At 48.5% G+C, this 17019-nt stretch overlaps 2 protein-coding genes across 2 annotated transcripts; both read left to right on the forward strand.

Annotated features, from left to right (window-relative positions):
* Positions 1-1710: 1710 nt before the first annotated feature.
* Positions 1711-3109, forward strand: LCE6A (late cornified envelope 6A). Its single transcript, XM_088799746.1, has 2 exons — positions 1711-1762; positions 2319-3109. The coding sequence occupies exon 2, from the start codon at positions 2340-2342 to the stop codon at positions 2580-2582; it is 243 nt and encodes an 80-aa protein (XP_088655872.1). The 5' UTR covers positions 1711-1762; positions 2319-2339; the 3' UTR covers positions 2583-3109.
* Positions 3110-11931: 8822 nt separating this feature from the next.
* On the forward strand, positions 11932-13252 carry LCE7A (late cornified envelope 7A). The gene is made up of 2 exons (XM_074318940.2): positions 11932-12097; positions 12684-13252. The coding sequence occupies exon 2, from the start codon at positions 12705-12707 to the stop codon at positions 12993-12995; it is 291 nt and encodes a 96-aa protein (XP_074175041.2). The 5' UTR covers positions 11932-12097; positions 12684-12704; the 3' UTR covers positions 12996-13252.
* The last annotated feature ends 3767 nt before the right edge of the window (positions 13253-17019 follow it).

Here is a 17019-nt window from a genome sequence, read left to right on the forward strand (position 1 = left end):
TGGCTGGATGTGGTGCAGGTCTGGGTGGGGAAAAGAAACAACAGGCATATTGAGACCTGCGTCACATTGCCTCCCACCAATGCTTAGTGTACGTGCAGACTTTCTAAGGAGGAGTTCGCGTTATTTCTGGTGCCTGATGGGGAGGAGAAGAGGATGAGGAAACGGAAGAAGGAAGGAGGAGAAGGATGTGATGGAAGAGGGGTCTGATCTCCGAGGGCCCATAAATCAGGTGCTCTCTCCAGGGCCCTGTTCTCACGGGGTGATGGGTTTCATACCATTCTCTCTCTGCTCTCCCTTCATCCAAACTGCACGTCAAAGCCTACCTTCCCCTGGGAACTTCAGGGGAAGCAGGTAAGCCCGGATAATCCTGCCCGGCTGCATGTGGGGCTCTCACAGGTGCCCTTCTTGTGGCCTCGGCCTGCTTTCCACCCTGGTGCGGTGCGTATTCCGCATCTCACACCCACCCCTGCTGCCTCTGTCCTGTGTACAATCTGAGGCCTTTGCAGACTACTCTTACCATCAGAATTCCCCTTGTAATTTCTCATCTGTTTCTTTTACTCAACTCTTCCCTGAGTCCCTGCTGTGTGCCAGGCCTTGGGGCACAGAGGCGGGCGAGACACGGTCCCCACCACCAGGGAATGTCATTAGTGCCTTTGCCTTAGCCGGGTTACATCAGCAGCGATTCTCAGGCGGAAGCGTCAGATGAGAGTGTTCCCACGCCAAGCATCGCCAACACGTGCTGATACCAATTTTCAGGAAAGGCCATGGAACACTTTTCACTGTGGGAGGCTTTTTCTTGGGGTCCCCTGATAATAACACAGACAACTCCCCTTTTGCATTGAAGAGCTAGCAGAGCTTATGAATGGTTTACTCTCCACCCAAGTCTCAGCCTGTTGTGTAAGGTGAGGTCCACCCACAGATTTCTCTGCACTATTTAGGAAAGGGTGTTCGGAAAGGGCTTAGGTAAGGGAAGGTGACCACGAGGCGTCGCGATCCACAGAACAGAAACGAGTAGGATTTTGTTTCCCTCCCATTTTTTTTTGTGTTCCCCAAACACAACATCTATTCTAATGGCACATAGATTGTTTCATTCGACAAATATTAATGAGCGTCTTCTTGACACGGGGGACAGTATCAGGCCCTAGGAATGCAGAAGTGATAAAGAGAAGGCCCCTGTCATTAGAGAGCTGTTTAATAGAGATAAGACAAGTATTTAGGTCACCTTAATATGGCAGCAACAATAAAACCTGCGAGAGGTATGCGTCTATGGAGTCCAGAGATGGGAGGGATCGGATGTGGCCGGGAGACCAGGCAAGTCTCCGCGGAGGGAATGACACTGAGGTGGATGTGGGGGGTGGACGAGCAGGGTCTTCCTCAGACTTGAGTGGTATTGAACCTGGTCCTCCCCCTCCAATCCTAGACAGGACTCAACAGCAGGCATTTCCCCACTCAGCCCTCCAGGAATGTAATCTGGACTTGGTCATACCCACGTCCACTCAGGCCCGTCTGCAGGCCCCAGCCTTCTGGGCACTCACTCGCATGCGAATCCCTTTGACCCACATCCCAGCTGTGTGTAGCTGAGGAATCCAGCCTTGGGAATTGTGAAATATCCGGATAGATAACCCACTCCATGGCTGCCTTCCAATAATAAGTAGCCTGGAGGCTTCCCCTGGAGGATGTATAAAAGGCCTCTTCCTTCCCGGCCCCACAGGCCTCCAGACTCCTCCTGGGGTGGTGACTTGTCCACGCATCTTTCTCTAGGGTGAGGCTCCTTCTGGGTGGGGAGACACTTGGATGTCCCTTCCTTAGACGCTGCTAAGGCAGCCCTGTTCCCTCCTGTCTCTTCCCAGGGAGTAAGGAGATAAGCCCCGGAGGAGAGGTTTGGGCAGGGAGACGGGAAGGGAAGTGGGTCCTTGCGAACAACCTCAACTGAGTGATGGCACATGGGAGAAAGCCTTGGAAGCTAGAGGGCCGGAGAAGGAGAGACAATACACACACAGACCTAGGAGACTCAGAGCAGAAAGAGCAAAGACTCAGTTCTCCTTTACACTTGACCATGGTGGACGGGGGCCTGGGAAAAGTGGGCTGTTTAAGAAGAAGAGTAAATTATTAGCCTGGTTGTTGGTGAGTGGGTCTCCTGGGAGTTCCCACCATGCTTTACTCGCTAAGGTTTAGCCCTCGTAAACCCATTTCTCCCCTCCCGGGATGGATATTGGCAGGCTGTCCGTGCCAGGCTCCATGTTGACAGCTACAACTCATGGAGAGGACAGACAGACATCCAAGACCCTGACCTAACTGAATGCTCTTTGTCCTTCCAGCTTCGACCTGCTAGCCCAGCGATGTCACAGCAGAAGCAGCAATCTTGGGAGCCCCCAAGGGCCCCCAAATGCTCCCCTCTGCAGTGCTCACACCCCTGCCTGGCTCCCTGCCCTGCTCCTAGCTGCAATTCCGGGTCAGGAGGCGGCGGTTCTGGTTCCCAAAGCTCCGAGGCTCAGAGGCCGGCCCACTCTCGGAGGACTCACCAGGAGCTACCCTGCCTCAGGGGTGGCACGGTCTACCACATCAAAGAGGAAGAGTGCTAGGGCGACTTGCCGGAGGACAGGGGGACAGGGGCAGTTGCTCTCCCCCACCCAGGCCTCATTCCACTCAGAAGCTCAGGACCCTCCCTCTCTTTGGGGCCAGGGAACCCTTTCTGGCCCTCAGCACTTAAGATGCAAGAGCTGGGCTAAGACGCACTTCTGCTTCTGCCCTCCACTCACCCCCTCAGCTTAGCGACAACATAGTAGCAGCCGCTTCGGCTGCAGCCTGGGCTGCTGAGACCCCCGCAGGTGGATGCCGCCCCCCCCTTTCCTCCTCAGACACCTGTCAACGTTTCAAGGAGACAGTGGTTTGAGATTGATGATGTGTGAGTTCTCAGCATCCAGAGCCCTCAGCCAATGTCATCACGTGATGCTAGGCTTCAATGCAACAAACTTACATTGAGCACCTACTGTGTACTGGGCTCTGTGATCACAGATGCAAGTAGAAGATGTGTCCCTGCAAAAGCTCACAACTTCGTGGGAAAAGCAATGGACTTTCTCCATTGAAATCTGTGGACTAATAAATATCATTTTAAGCGGATTGGCACACATTTTTTTCTTCCTTTGTGTCTATAAGAAATTAAAGGAGGCAAAGAGGACGAAAGGTCAAGGACAGCAGGGAGAGAGAGGCTCATCCTCGTGGCGTGGATCCAAGGTGGTTTCCTGGGTCTTGGAAGGAGAAATTCAAAACAGAGAGCGTGGTCCTTGGGGGAGGGGAGAGCAGGCTCCCTGGGGTGGGGAGCGTTGCAACACGGCCTTTGGAGTTAAGCCAGCCGGATTTGGTGGGGCGGGTGGAGTGAGGAAGAAGAACCTTCCAGGTGGAAGGTACAGCATAGACGGATGCCAGGCAAGTGAGCTGCTCGCCAGCGGTACAAATTTCAACGTGGCTGGAGTGTCAGGTGTGAGATGATAACGAGGACAGTTCATGACCTCAGTTCCTCATGATCAGTCAAACAAGCTGAGTTATGGAATTTCAGGTATAAGACCCCAGCTCCCAAAGCAGAGTGGTCTGGGGACGTCTGGACAAAACCCAGGGTCTCCGAGCCTAAGGCTGGGGGGATCTGAGGGGAATATAAAGGTCTGGAGAGGTTTGCAGCTAAGGTGCATGTCAGTGTAAGTTCCGTGGAGCAAGTTGTAACTGAACCTCATTGTGGGGGAGGAGGCGCGGGGCACCGAACATATTGTTTCCTAGGTACCCAACCCAGTAGATTATATGGCACAGGATGCCCGTTTGCAGAGCGTAGCAATCTTCCTGGTTGCTGAGACCTGATTTTGCCTCTGTGGTGATACATTTATATACAATTCTGTAGATGTATTATAATTATAGGTATTTATAATTTTGTATGTCATTTTTCTCATTAAACAAGCGACACATCCTGGTTTCATTGTGGTAAAGATTTGTTAACGTAGATAAACATAAGGAAAATGCTTACGAGCAACCACAAAGTTCATCGCCTGAAAATAAGCACTGCTAATCATTTCATAGGTATATCGCCAAACTTCATGAAAATCACAAAATGGGATCATTTCAAAATACTTTGTAACCTGCTTTTTTATGTTACTTAACATTATAACTGTCAACACTCTTCTGTACCAATAAATATCAATCAACACTTTTATACGCTATCCAGTGAAGACATCATAATTTGTATAACTAATTCCCTACTATTGGGCCCTCTCTTGCCATCTACACAACAGTAAAACAAACATTCTCATTGGTGATTCTTCTCAGTAACTTTCCGAGGGCATAATTTTAGAGTTGGAATTCTAGTATTGTCAAAGACTAACAAGATTTTTCTTTTTTTCCAAGCTCTCCAAGAAGATTGTATCTTGGGAACAACGAAAATGTCTCCATTTTAAAAAACCATTTTGGGGAAAGGGATTTCTTTATTCAAGAGTGAGAATAAGCACTACATTTAAAAAAAAAAAAAATTACTCCAGCTAAAGGAAAAATCCACTTTGTGAGAAGAAGCACTTTCTGTGAAACTTGACAGGGGTCTACCTATTTTACTGTCGTGAAATCTATACTTTTTAAAAAGTTTGGATGCTTCTCCTTTTGAGGAGAAAAAAGTGCTTTATGTTGTACAAAGCAGTGTCTTATAAGTTTTAATATATTATTTCTTGAACTTCCGTATTTAGCTGACAGGTATTAAAATATGATTTTAGATGTTCTGTATGTGTGAGAGATTTCTGGGGGAAAATAAATCTCAATTTCCCCTAAGCAGAAAGAAATATATCAATGTTCTTGTGTACAAGATATTTTTCTGTGTTCTGTTTCTTTAACTTATTCAATCATTTATTTATGTCAGTATAGACTCGTGGATGTTAGATATGTTATATTCTGGGTTGTAATCCAACGCCGTGTTATTCATTCTGCTGTTCATTTTGTTCCAGCTTTGGCAGCTCTTTCAATCAGCTCCTCAGTCCTTTTGTCCTAACACCACTGAATTCTTTTTGAAGCAATCCCTTGCTTTTTGACATGATAGGATGCTTCAGGCTCATTTCCCTGCCTCAGACTCAGGTGCAGCCATCTGTCCAGTGCACTCTGGTTTCTCGTATTGAAATAATGTCTTAGAAACAAAGACCTGGGTGCTAGTTGTGTTCACTGTTACTGGGGTGTCGTTGTTGCTACACCTTCTCATTGGGTGGAGCTTGGAAATACACGTGTGTGTAGTAAGCAGTGTATACACGCATGCCTATAACGATTTCAATAGTTCTCCATCCGTATCCATATTAAGCTAAACGTGACTTCATACTGACGTCTTCAGCTCTAATTCAGTATCACATGGCTTATTCTAGCCTCTTCCTTTGCTTCTCTGTAAGCTTCCACTTCCCACAGGGAGGTGCTTGGCCCCCACCATCGGCCATACAGTCATTGATTTGTTCAATCCCAGAATGCAGCTGTGGGGTGTGCTATTTTGAAAGCCAAACTCTGAAATGCCCAGCATGCTCTGTGAGCAACCTTTTTCTAGCCTGTTCACTGACAAGGAAAGAATGAGTGAGCTGGTGTCCTTGAAGCTGAGGAAGGATGGGTCAGGGTAGAGACAACACATCCTGAAGATCAAGGGACTGAATGGAAATGGATCTCCGCCCACCAGAAATCTCTGCCAAACACAGGCTCCGCCCAGGTTCCTCCCCTGCCATCCCACCTTAGTAGACCCACTTTCCACAAACAAGCTCCCATCACATGGGCACGAAGGGTGAGGTTATGGACGCCGTGTGTGGGGCTGTGGGCACACAAAGCCTCACGCCACACCAGGCACAGGTTAGACCCAGTTTCAATTCTCCCTATGAACCAAGAAACGAGAGCTCATAACGTCTCTGTAGTCACAAAACCACAGGTAGGAAATCAGAAAGCAGTCGGAGAAAGCCTGTGGATAGATAAAAGGGTACGGCTACTCCATTTGCGACCTGCAGACTAATGGTTAATGCTGAACTTCCTGGCAGATAGAATGTAAAGAGACGAATGGTCCAGTGTGCGTGTGTGTGTGTGTGTGTGTGTGTGTGTGTGTACCTAGCTCATGGTACTACCAGAACACTCTAGGACAATATTTCCTAGACTAGCAGAGTCACCTGGGGAAATTTAAACAATGCAAACGCTTAGGACCCGCCCCTTAGAGATTATGACTCAATAGGTTTTAGTTGGGGGCCAGGAAGCTGCATTTTAAAAGTGCTTCCCAGATGGCTGTATGCACAGCCAGGTGCAGAGCCCCTGATCTGTCACAGCACGGAGAGCAAGACTGAAAGAACAGTGTCCTTGCTTCATGCGTTCCCTCCTGGGTTGGCCCCTATTGCTCTGGGCTCTAGACTGCGTGATCTGCCCTTGATCTTAAACTTGCCAATACTCAGGTTTTCCATAATGCAGTAACTAATCCCCAACTCACGGGTTGTTAAGAGGAGACAAATAAAACATGTGAAATGCAATACAAATGTGGGGAATGTGTGGGGGGGAGTCCCCTTAGGGGACCACAATCTCTAAAGTATGAATGGCTTAGAACTACAGGTTCACAGAATGACAGAGCAGAAGGTCCTGATGTCACAGGTGAGTGCAGGAGCCCCAGAAGTCTGAGCGGCTTGCCTGAGGCTTCTTCACACCTGCCCACAGACTATTTCATTTTATAGTCCTGGCCTTCCCAGGTAATGATAACACTACTGACCCGGAAGCAGGCTTTGTGGTGAGGGCTGCCTTTCTCTTAAGACGTGTTCCTTGCAGGATGAAGGCTACAGCCTACTGGGTTATCCCCTTTTGACACAGTGGACAGAAGGATGGCGAAGGCATTAGCCGGAGGTTGAGATGAGCCAGACATCTTATCAGTACAGGAGTGTCTGACAACCGGAGCATAATGGAGGCCGAGGTCTGCTCTGCTCACCTCTCTGGGAGGACCCCACCCTGAACACCCCAGAGGAATGAAGTTTCACGGGAGAAAGAAAGCTCTGTCAGTACAGGCTGTGTGGTCTTTGTTTTTGGAGGATTTAGAAATATCTCCTTGGGAATCATTGCCTGGAGGAAAAGACAAGGTGATCTCTCTTCATCCCTTCCTATCTTGGGACTGAAAAGTACCTTTTGATGGTGACATTTGTAAATACAAGACCCAACAGGATGGTATCACTACTGCCCTGCTCACAGCTGAGGGGCCTAGGTGGAGCCTGGGACAGAAGGAGGAGACCTTCCCCTGGTTACAGAGGAGAGGGACCATCACAGCGACCAGAGATGACAAATCAGGAAGTCAGCCAGGTTCTGCTGTGAGAGCAGCCCCAGGCACAGAGCTCTCCGAGATCAAGATAAAAACAACACCACTCATCAAGTGAAGACACTGAGACCCAGAAGAAGCAAGTGACCCCGAGTCAGGCCTGTGCCTGTGCTTGGCTCCAATCCAAGGGATATTTGTGCAGTTGAAGATATTTGAGAAAAGAGGAGCTGGCCCCGGGTGATATTGGTGGGTGTCCCCCAGTCCAACAGGAAGAGGACTTAGAGGCTGGGGGACACTTGGGACTGCAATAAACGATGAGAACGCTTGTATTGTAACGACAGCTCACAGGGTACCACTGAACGCTGGACAGTGTTGGTTTCTTTACCCACAAGATTCCTTTTAACCACCATGTTACACATGGCAGTCCTATGTCCCTAGCTCCCACTATACAGACAAGGGAGGACAACTGGCTTTTGAGGTCACCTCATAGAAGTGACGAGGATGTATCATGCTGAATAGATCTTATCCCTTTCTTCTGTCCACAAATTGGGATGAGCTAAGACCCACGGGGCCAGGACACTGAACACAAGTCATGAGTGTTCCCTTTACCCCAACAGAAGCACAAGTAGTGTGGGTGCGCCCGTGACCCAGGGATGAGTCCCATTGCCCTTGGGAGGACCAGGAATTCTCTTCCAGTGCCCCTTGCCAGAGTCAGACCCACGGGTGGCCCGCCCACTGGGATTCTGGCCAATTGGAGGACTGTTCAAGGTCTGACTGCTTCGGGCAGAGGAATATCCTTGTTTCTTTCATCACTTGGGAAGCAGCTTGATAAGAATTGCATGCATGTCAACGCTGGCCTGGCTGGTCCCTCACCCTTCTATTACGGGGCACACCCAAGACAGGCAGGAATCCAGAGCATGCTTGAATCTTCAAGCAGGCAGGATGGTGAGGCAGTGCTTCGGCAGATGACAGCCGAGCCCAGGAATGCATGAGGGGTGCCCAGACAGGCCCCAGCCAAGTAAAGACCCTCCCATTCCCTCCAGCCAGCTCCTCTGTCTACAGGCTCATTGACAAAGAGCTCCCCCAAGTCCAGCTGTGCCCCTGGAGCTGGACTTTCACCCCAGACGTCAGCTTAAAGTCACTAAATCAAGGCACCTGCGGGCGTATGGTGGCTCAGTTGGTTGGAGCGCGTCCTCTCAACCACAAGGTTGCCAGTTCGACTCCTGCAAGGGATGGTGGGCTGCACCCCCTGCAACTAACAACGGCAACTGGACCTGGAGCTGAGCTGCGCCCTCCACAACTAAGACTGAAAAAGGACAACAACTTGACTTGGATGGAGCTGATGAGTCCTGGGGAAAACACACTTCTGTTCCCCAATAAAAAGTCCTGTAAATACACCCTGTTCCCCAATAAAGTCCTGTTCTCCTTCCCCAACAAAATCTTTATTAAAAAAAAAAAAAAATCAAGGCACCTGTGGCCACCTGACCTGAGTAACCTAAGATGTAAATCTCATCATGTCCCTCCCTTACTTAAATGCCCAAGAGGCTCCTATTAGCTCTGGTCAGACTTTTTCAGCAAGGTGATCCTGTTTGCAAACGACATCCAATGTATAAAGCAGGTACAGGTGGAATTACTCTGCCGCATTGGGTATGTGAAAAGCCCCCCTTGTCTGCTCAGGCCCCCCGCCCCGACCCTCGGCAGCCCAAATAGTCAAGGATTAAGGATTGATGACATTTTAAAATGTGACTCGACGTTTTTAGGAACCCCCATATAAGTAGGATGATATGAGGGAAAGGAAGGAAATTAAAATGTATTTTTAACCTACAATCTGTCAAATGTTATTTGCATTATCGCACTACAGCAGCTGTATGAGTTTCTTATTGTTAATCCCATTTTACAGATTAAAAAAACAACAACATGAGGCTCCAAAAAGGTTAACGTGACCATGGTTCAAATGCCAGTGCTCCGAGTCCAGACCCACCTTCTTCCAGCTTCTACGCCATGTAAAGACATGACGCTCATGCAAGAGACAGTGGTGGCCGCGTGGAGAGAGGGCTGGGAGCGCCCCAACACCGCAGCTCATGCTGATGGGCGCGGGGCTGGTGGCAGAGGTGACGTTTGAACGTCCTTGGTGACAAGGCTCTCATGTTCCAGGCCCTTCCTTCCTTTCTGTCCTGCTAGGGGCCCACTTCTTGCTCTTCTCCAATATCACGGCCACTCTGTTTCCAGAAAAGACCAAGCTCTTTCACAGCTCTGTGCCGAAGTATGTGTGGTCTCCTGCCAACTAAAACCACAGTTGCCCCCTCACCCCTTGGCTAACCCCACTGTTTGAGCCTCAGTCTTTTCATCTGTAAAATGGGGTTAACAATAAGAAATGCATAGAGCTGTTATGACATATTGCATATTGTATTGTGACAATGCAAATAATATGTTGGGTAGATGGGAAAGGTTGAGAATAAGTGTTAACCCCTTTCCTTGCCCTCCTGTCACCCCACTTGTACCATTCCTTACGAGCAAAGAAGTATCTTCATGTTCTTGGAATTCTCGAAACCCTGCACATCACAGGCTCTCAATGAACAAATTAAAGTCTTTCAAGTGATATTTATAAAATTACTACAAGAAAGAAGGAGTTTCTGTCAGAATAAATTACTTTTCATTATCGAATCAACAGTTCACTGATGGTGTTGGACCAATACAATAGAACAACATTTTTCCAACTTTTTAAAATTACTAGTAATATTTTAGTGGGGGGATTGCCAGGAAGGAGCATAATTCTGCCCACAGGTCTGGGCTTCAGCAGCTCACAGACTCAGCTAAGAGAGGTACAACAAGGCAAGGAGTGAACATTTCCCCTCATCAGTGAGATAAACCAAATAGACTAGGAGATGCTTCTACGTGGTGAGACTTACCTTCAACTGTCTCACCTCCTCACACACACACACCAGCCATGCTCTTTCCCCTCTTCATATAATTCACCACCACTCCTATCCCAGGTAAAGAAAGTGAAGGAAAAACACAAGCCAGGAAAGGCAGCCCTTGGGCTGGACGCCAGCTCCTTGGCGATCTGACACTTATCAATGCAAATACAGGCTTGAAGATGGACGGAGGTCACCTGCTCCAGCCTCCTGGGAAACCCAGAGCTGAGACCAATAGCAGAGCTGGGACCCGAGCCCTGACTCCCCCTGGCTGGGATCCATGCCTCCATCCTGGGAGCAGCCTGCCCGCCCTGCCCCAGGTCCCCGCGGCTGGCCTGGCCTCCCAAGCTGCTCTCTCTCGAGAAGGGAAAGGAGGGAGACCTCTGCGTCAAGCACAAACCCCTCATTCATTCATTGAACAAATATTTGTTGAGCACTTGCAAGATGTCAAGCCCTGGGTAGTGCTGGGTATCCCCAGTGAGCCAGGAAACCCTGAGATTGCGTTCTGTCTGGGGTGACAGACATTGAAAAATCTATTCCAGCAGGGTGTTGTTGGGAATACAGGATACCGTGGGGGCATTTCCTAGGAGAAACCGCTGTAATCTAGGTTGAAGATACAGGGCTCCAGCACAAGGGAGCTCAGACAGGGGTGAGAAGAGTGAAGGGGCTGCCCCACCTGACACAGGACGTCATGAAGGATGGCAGAGGGCGCGAGCGGGCTTGCAAAGCACAAGTACTCCACATTTGACAGCGACTGTTTGCCCCATGCAGAAGACACAGCAGCAGCATCCATCCAGAGGCCACAGTGAAGGTTTGGAAGGTTCGAGAGAGGAGACAAGGGACGATGTGTGTGCTTAGTGAACGCAGAGAGGGTATAGGATTGCCAAGCAGCGTTTCGGGCCTGGCCCCAGTGGCTCATCATATCATGATGCCAACCTTCCAAAGTGTCTTTAAAAAAGAAAAAAATATATATATTTGTATTGCAGCAGAGCACAGACGATTCGGACAGGGTTGAGGTTTGGTCTGTCCAGAGCAGTGACAAACCAAAGGGGCAAAATTTATTACATTGGCAGAAGCATGGTTGAAATGATGGGTTAAGGCTCACAAACTGGGTGGGGAGTTGCACATGAGAAGGGAGCGGGTGGGCAGCGGGGAACAGACTCCAGGGTGAGCTAACTGAGCAAGCTACAAAGGAGTCACTGTGATCCAAGACAGGGGCGTCCGGCTCTGTGCTGGCAGCGAGCTAGGACCCGGCTTCTAGGTCAGACGCTGCAATTTCTAGCTTTCCCCTGTCCTCTGTGGCCCTCAGTTTCCTCACCTACGTGTGGGGTGTGAGTATTGGACTAAAACCCTTTCCTTCTGGGCCTTTCCGTGATGCTCCATTGCTGGTCAAGGTTTCAGCCTCTCTGGGATCTGAATTAGATCCGAGCCCTCAGCAGTGACCCACGGGTGCTTAGATTAATGGTTCCAAAGCTGCTGTTAGGACCTGCAGAGACGCTTCGCTAGGTCCTGGGCTGACCCTATGTGTGTGGCCTTAGATTTCCATCTCAAGCACGCTTTGGATTCCTCCAGAAACCCTAAGTTCAGTCCCCAAGCTGTTCCAGTGTGACTCCCTTCTCAGTCAGGATCTTCTTATCTTTATGGAAATAGTTCCAGCGTTTATGGGAGGGAGGGATGCTCTGGGCAGATCTTCGTGAGGATCCAGTAGTACCAAGTGTGACAAAGTGACAGAATGACAGAGCCACTGGAATGTGGGAAGTTGTCGTCATGACCACCTGGTTGGGAACAGCTTTCCCGCTGTGTGGCTCATCCCCTCGAGTTGGGTGCAGGACATGTATAAAAGGGGTAGGACCAGACGGTCACCTCACTCCCTGTGACATATCCATTGCCTGCCTGACGTTAGAAGAACAAGGTGAGTGTCCGTACGGATCTGATGGCAGTTTGGGGGTGGCCGGGACTGCCACGCCTCAGCTGACTGGGACAAGCCACTCCAGCTGGACACAATGGGAACAAACTGGTAACTGCAGGACGATCGGGCTCATGGAAATCAGTCGGCTCAGAAGCAGCGATCCCAGAAGAGACGGATGTTAACCAGAGGCTCCGGCGGGGCTGGGGGCAGCTACTTTATAGGACAAGAGACAGCCGTGCAGGGCTGCAGAGTAGACCAAAGGCAGAGCCCATGATGCAAGAAAGAAAAAAAGAGAGTTGATAGACAGGTGGTGTGACCGTGGCTCAGACTAGACCCTGGTTTCTAGAATGCGTAAGTTAGGGGAAGTTTCAAAACTACCTAGTTCCCTAAGTTGCTGCCTTTGAAACCAGGAGTCTTGGGAGAACCATGACAGGTAGGAGAAGCCGTTACCAAATTCTAATTTACCCACCGCCCGATTTCTCCTATGCCAGGAAAGCAAGCCTGCAGAGCTCCAGGCTCTGCAGGAAAATACTGATACAAATTACATTTGTAGTCACCTGACTTTCAAAATATCTGTGTTGCCTTCTAGAGTGACGGAACTTTCTCCAAGATGTCCTGCCAACAAAGCCAGCAGAAGTGCAAGCTCCCTGCCAAGTGCCTCCCCAAATGTCCACCCAAGTGTCCCCCTCAAGCCCCTGCCCCCTGCCCAGTTCCCTGTCCCCCTCCTGCCCCCTCCTGCTGTATCTCCAGTTGCTGTGTTTCTGGCTTTGGGGACTGCTGCTGTCTGGTGCCGCACGGGTTTCCAGACGTCTGCCTGGGCCAGCCCCAGCCTTCCACCTGCTGTGACAGCACATCCTCTGGCTGCTGTAGTCATTGCCATGGCCTTGGGGGCTGCAGCTGACCTGCCACTTCTGAGGAGCCAAAAACCCACAGCCAAGGACCAGCTCGAATGGACGTCTTTCCTCGCTCTCAGCCTTGCTCCCCTCTCTCCTCTGAGCTAAGCCCCTAGATGTGTGGTTGATGGATTCTTCTTTTCCCTGAGAACCTCAGACCTCCTGACCTTGGCTCTGGTCTTAGCTCAAGGAGACCCGAAGGCTACAGAAAAGTCTGCTTCCTGAAGCCTCATCAATGTGCAAAAATAAAGCTTCCCTTTCCTGACCTTCCGGCTGGTTGTTGATTGCCCCCCATCCTCAGCTCTGTGGGGCTCCCATTAACCTGGATTCTTCAAGCAGACCCCACATGAGCCGACCACGGCCAGATGGGCCATTCCCACCAAGGTAGACCCCAGGCCTGAGCCATTTGAGAGGGCTGTGGAAAGGAAAGATCCAAAGGTGGGGAATAATAGGGGGGTGTACCCCAATATCAGCTGCCCCACTGCTATTGCTGGAAATGCCACCATCACTAAGCTTTCGTCTCCTTGTTCAGGACACCCCACTTCTCAGCCCCAGAGTTTAGCTCCCACACCCTTCTGATTTGGGGGAATCTCATGCTCAAGAAGGAAATGGTACTGGGGTCCTATAGTTTTCGGATCTCAGTTCAAAAAGCCATGACGAACACACTCCTTGAGCATATCCGCCTGGCTGCGTCCCCACTTCTCCTCACACAGGGGCCAGAGCCCACCCCACGGCCCAGGAAGTACGATGCCCCTGAACACTGATTGCTACCTACACTTTCTGCTTTCTTTTCCTCCTCTATTCAGTGGGACAAATGGCATGAGTGTGGGGGCAATTTCTCAAAGCACTGCCCTTTCCACCCCAGCAGTGGGCTGTAGGCAACTGCAATGCTTCTGCCCCTTCTCCAGGACTCTGGTTTCGATCACAGTAGCAAGACACTCTGTGCCTGTTAGGCCAGTGGGAGACAAAGGGATGGAGAAACGTCTGTATCCCAGAAACCAACCGCACCTGGTCCACAGCTCAGATTCACGAAGCCACACCCCGTGCATGCCACCCTTTCGGCATGGTGTCACAGAAGAGAGAGTGAGGGCTGCCGCTCCTGGCCATCCTCTTAGACCAAAAGAAGTTGTCATGAGACATGGTTGGCCAGGGGCAGCCAGGTCACTGAAGGCTTTGGGTGCTAGAATGAAGGTGGCCGTGACCACCTTCCCAATCAATACTCAGGCCAAGAAAGAGAATTTCTAGGTCTGTGGTTTTCAGCCTCTGATATAAGGAAGAGCCCAGAGAGGTGTTTCGGGAATTCCTGAGATGTCTCTGACATAGAGTTTCTGTGTGTGTGCGTGTGCGTGTGTGTGTGTGTGTGTGCGTTGAAAATGCCGTGATAATATCCAGCATGCTTACTGAAAAGTGTTAAAAAGCCAGTGATACATGATACCACCTTGGAGATTAACAGGCTTTCCAGATACTCTGAGCCATTAGCCTAATGAGCAGGTGTGAGAGTAAAACTTCTGTAACTTCTCAGGGTGCATTTGATAAGGTCTTAATCATATCTATTGATTTAAGGGGCAATACTCTTTTCACCCCATTCTAGCCTTGTTTTAACATAACGTCTTCCATCTCAAACTCCACTCTCACCACTGGAGAAAGAGCGAGTGATGAAACGGCAAGAGTCTTACCCTCACCTGTGCTTTTCCAGCGTGTCCCCTTTCCGTAGCTAGCTGGGGGAGTTCTGTCCCAATCCAGATCCCATGGTTTAAACTTTGCAATAAATACTAAGTCTATCGCTTCTCGGCCTTTTGGCTAAGATCAAGTGTAATAAATACTAAGTCTTCCATTTTGGCCATGGTACATGGACATTCTTCAATGCTCTGCTTTACCAGCCCTCTGTCTCACACCAATGTCTCTCTCTCAATTGACTCAGAGTTTGGAGAGGAGATGAATTCACCCTCTCAAAAATCCCAATACCAAGAAGAGTGTAGCTCTGTACTAGACCCATCTCCATCTTTTGTATATATATTTAGTTGCATACAATTTTACACACACAGTTGTATGACAGCTCATGGCATTAAATGTGGTACCAAGTAAGTCCGTCAGTGTCTCATTGCAAGTTATTTTAATGGCTGGTAAACAAGTTATATGCTATATATAATCATACAATGCTAAAGCGAATCTTACCACTCAGTTTTCTTATCCGACTTTATATTTATAAATGCTTATTTTATGTAAAAGTAAAATAACACCTGTTTATTTTAGAAACTGGTCACTGATTAAAATAGAGAAAATTTTAAAAGGTTAGCACTGTCGCCAACAGAATATTCAGGCTTATAATAAGACAAATTATGCAGTGCTGGGAGTGGGTGATTTTTTTTTTTTTTTTTTAAGATTTTATTGGGGAAGGGGAACAGGACTTTATTGGGGAACAGTTTGTGCTTCCAGGACTTTTTTCCAAGTCAACTTGTTGTCCCTTCAATCTTAGTTGTGGAGGGCGCAGCTCAGGTCTAGTTGCCGTTGCTAGTTGCAGGGGGCACAGCCCACCATCCCTTGTGGGAGTCAAAGAATCAAACTGGCAACCTTGTGGTTGAAAGCCCACTGGCCCATGTGGGAATCGAACCGGCAGCCTTCGGAGTTAGGAGCACGGAGCTCTAACTGCCTGAGCCACCGGGCCGGCCTGGGAGTGGGTGATTTTTAACTGGTAATGATCATATTGATTATAGTACACAAAATTAACACCATGTGCCCCAAATCTGACTCTAATATACCCCAAAATCGTGCAGTACAATTATGTCTTTTTATCCCCAGATGCACCTTTTATATCCCTGTCATGTTTCACACAGTGAAAATTTGCAAGATGACTTACGCCAGCTACTTCCTGACAAAGAGGTCATTTTGCTATAAAATGTAACATACATTAATAAAAAGTAAGAGACATTTAAATCCGGCAGTGAAAATACATTTATATTATATCTCAAGTGAATTTCCACATTGTACATGAAAGAAAAACATACAACCAGTAGAGAAGAGCTTGTCAAGAATCACCTGAGCACTGATATGGTAAGAAGGATATTAGATGACGAACTGACTTAGAAATACAAGTAAGACCATGTGCTGATAAAGAAATTCAGAAAGATTCCAGTACGACATTTCCCACACTTCATGAATTAGTCTAAAGATTGAGCTCATAAGACACAGTAAAACTCCACAGGACTATGCATGGCTGTTGAGAATCTTTCCATTTTGTTTATTTTGCTACAATATGTTCAGGCAAGTGAATATAAAGACGGCTGACACACACTCACCCGACGAAAACAACTGTACATAATATATTGAGATGAGATTTTGAACACCTTATTAAGTAAATAGGCAAAATGTGATGTTCATATTGACGTTGCAAAATCAAAGGCGAGAAACATTGTAGGAACTGCTTTGTATAGAACACTAATGCTTTAAGTAATTAAGACACTATATTTAAGTAATTGTGTCGCATGCACAATAAATGGATTTAATAAGATGCTGACACCTTGTAAAACAATGTCTGACAAAACCAGTCATAAAAATGGGCTCTCTCTCTCTCACACACACACACACACACACACGCACAAACACACACACACACGCACAAACACACACAATGCCACAGACTTCTACATTACTGTCCTGCAAGGATCCAGGATTGCTCAGTGGGGACAATGACAGGAATTCGCAGGTCAGTAAATTCACACAAGAGGACAGACAGTTCACGTGTCAGAACTGTAAGGATGGCTGTATCTCCCACCAGGGGGCAGCACAGCTGAGCCTCAAAACAGACGATGCCCCAGCACCACTCTGGAATTACTTGGAAATTCTTACACTATCTCATAACCCCGTCGGGCCTCCTGAATTCTTGCTATTGGTGAGGCTAATTGGGGCTGAAGAGAACATAATACTTAGACATTTATAACTTATAAAGTGACCCCCTTGGTGAGTCTAGTGCCCACCTTACACCACACATAGGAATTACAGTATTATTGACCTGATTCCCTGTACGTTACATCC

Source organism: Rhinolophus sinicus, chromosome 7 (assembly GCF_057876585.1).
Source record: "Rhinolophus sinicus isolate RSI-liver-muscle chromosome 7, RSI-T2T, whole genome shotgun sequence".
NCBI lineage: Eukaryota > Metazoa > Chordata > Mammalia > Chiroptera > Rhinolophidae > Rhinolophus > Rhinolophus sinicus.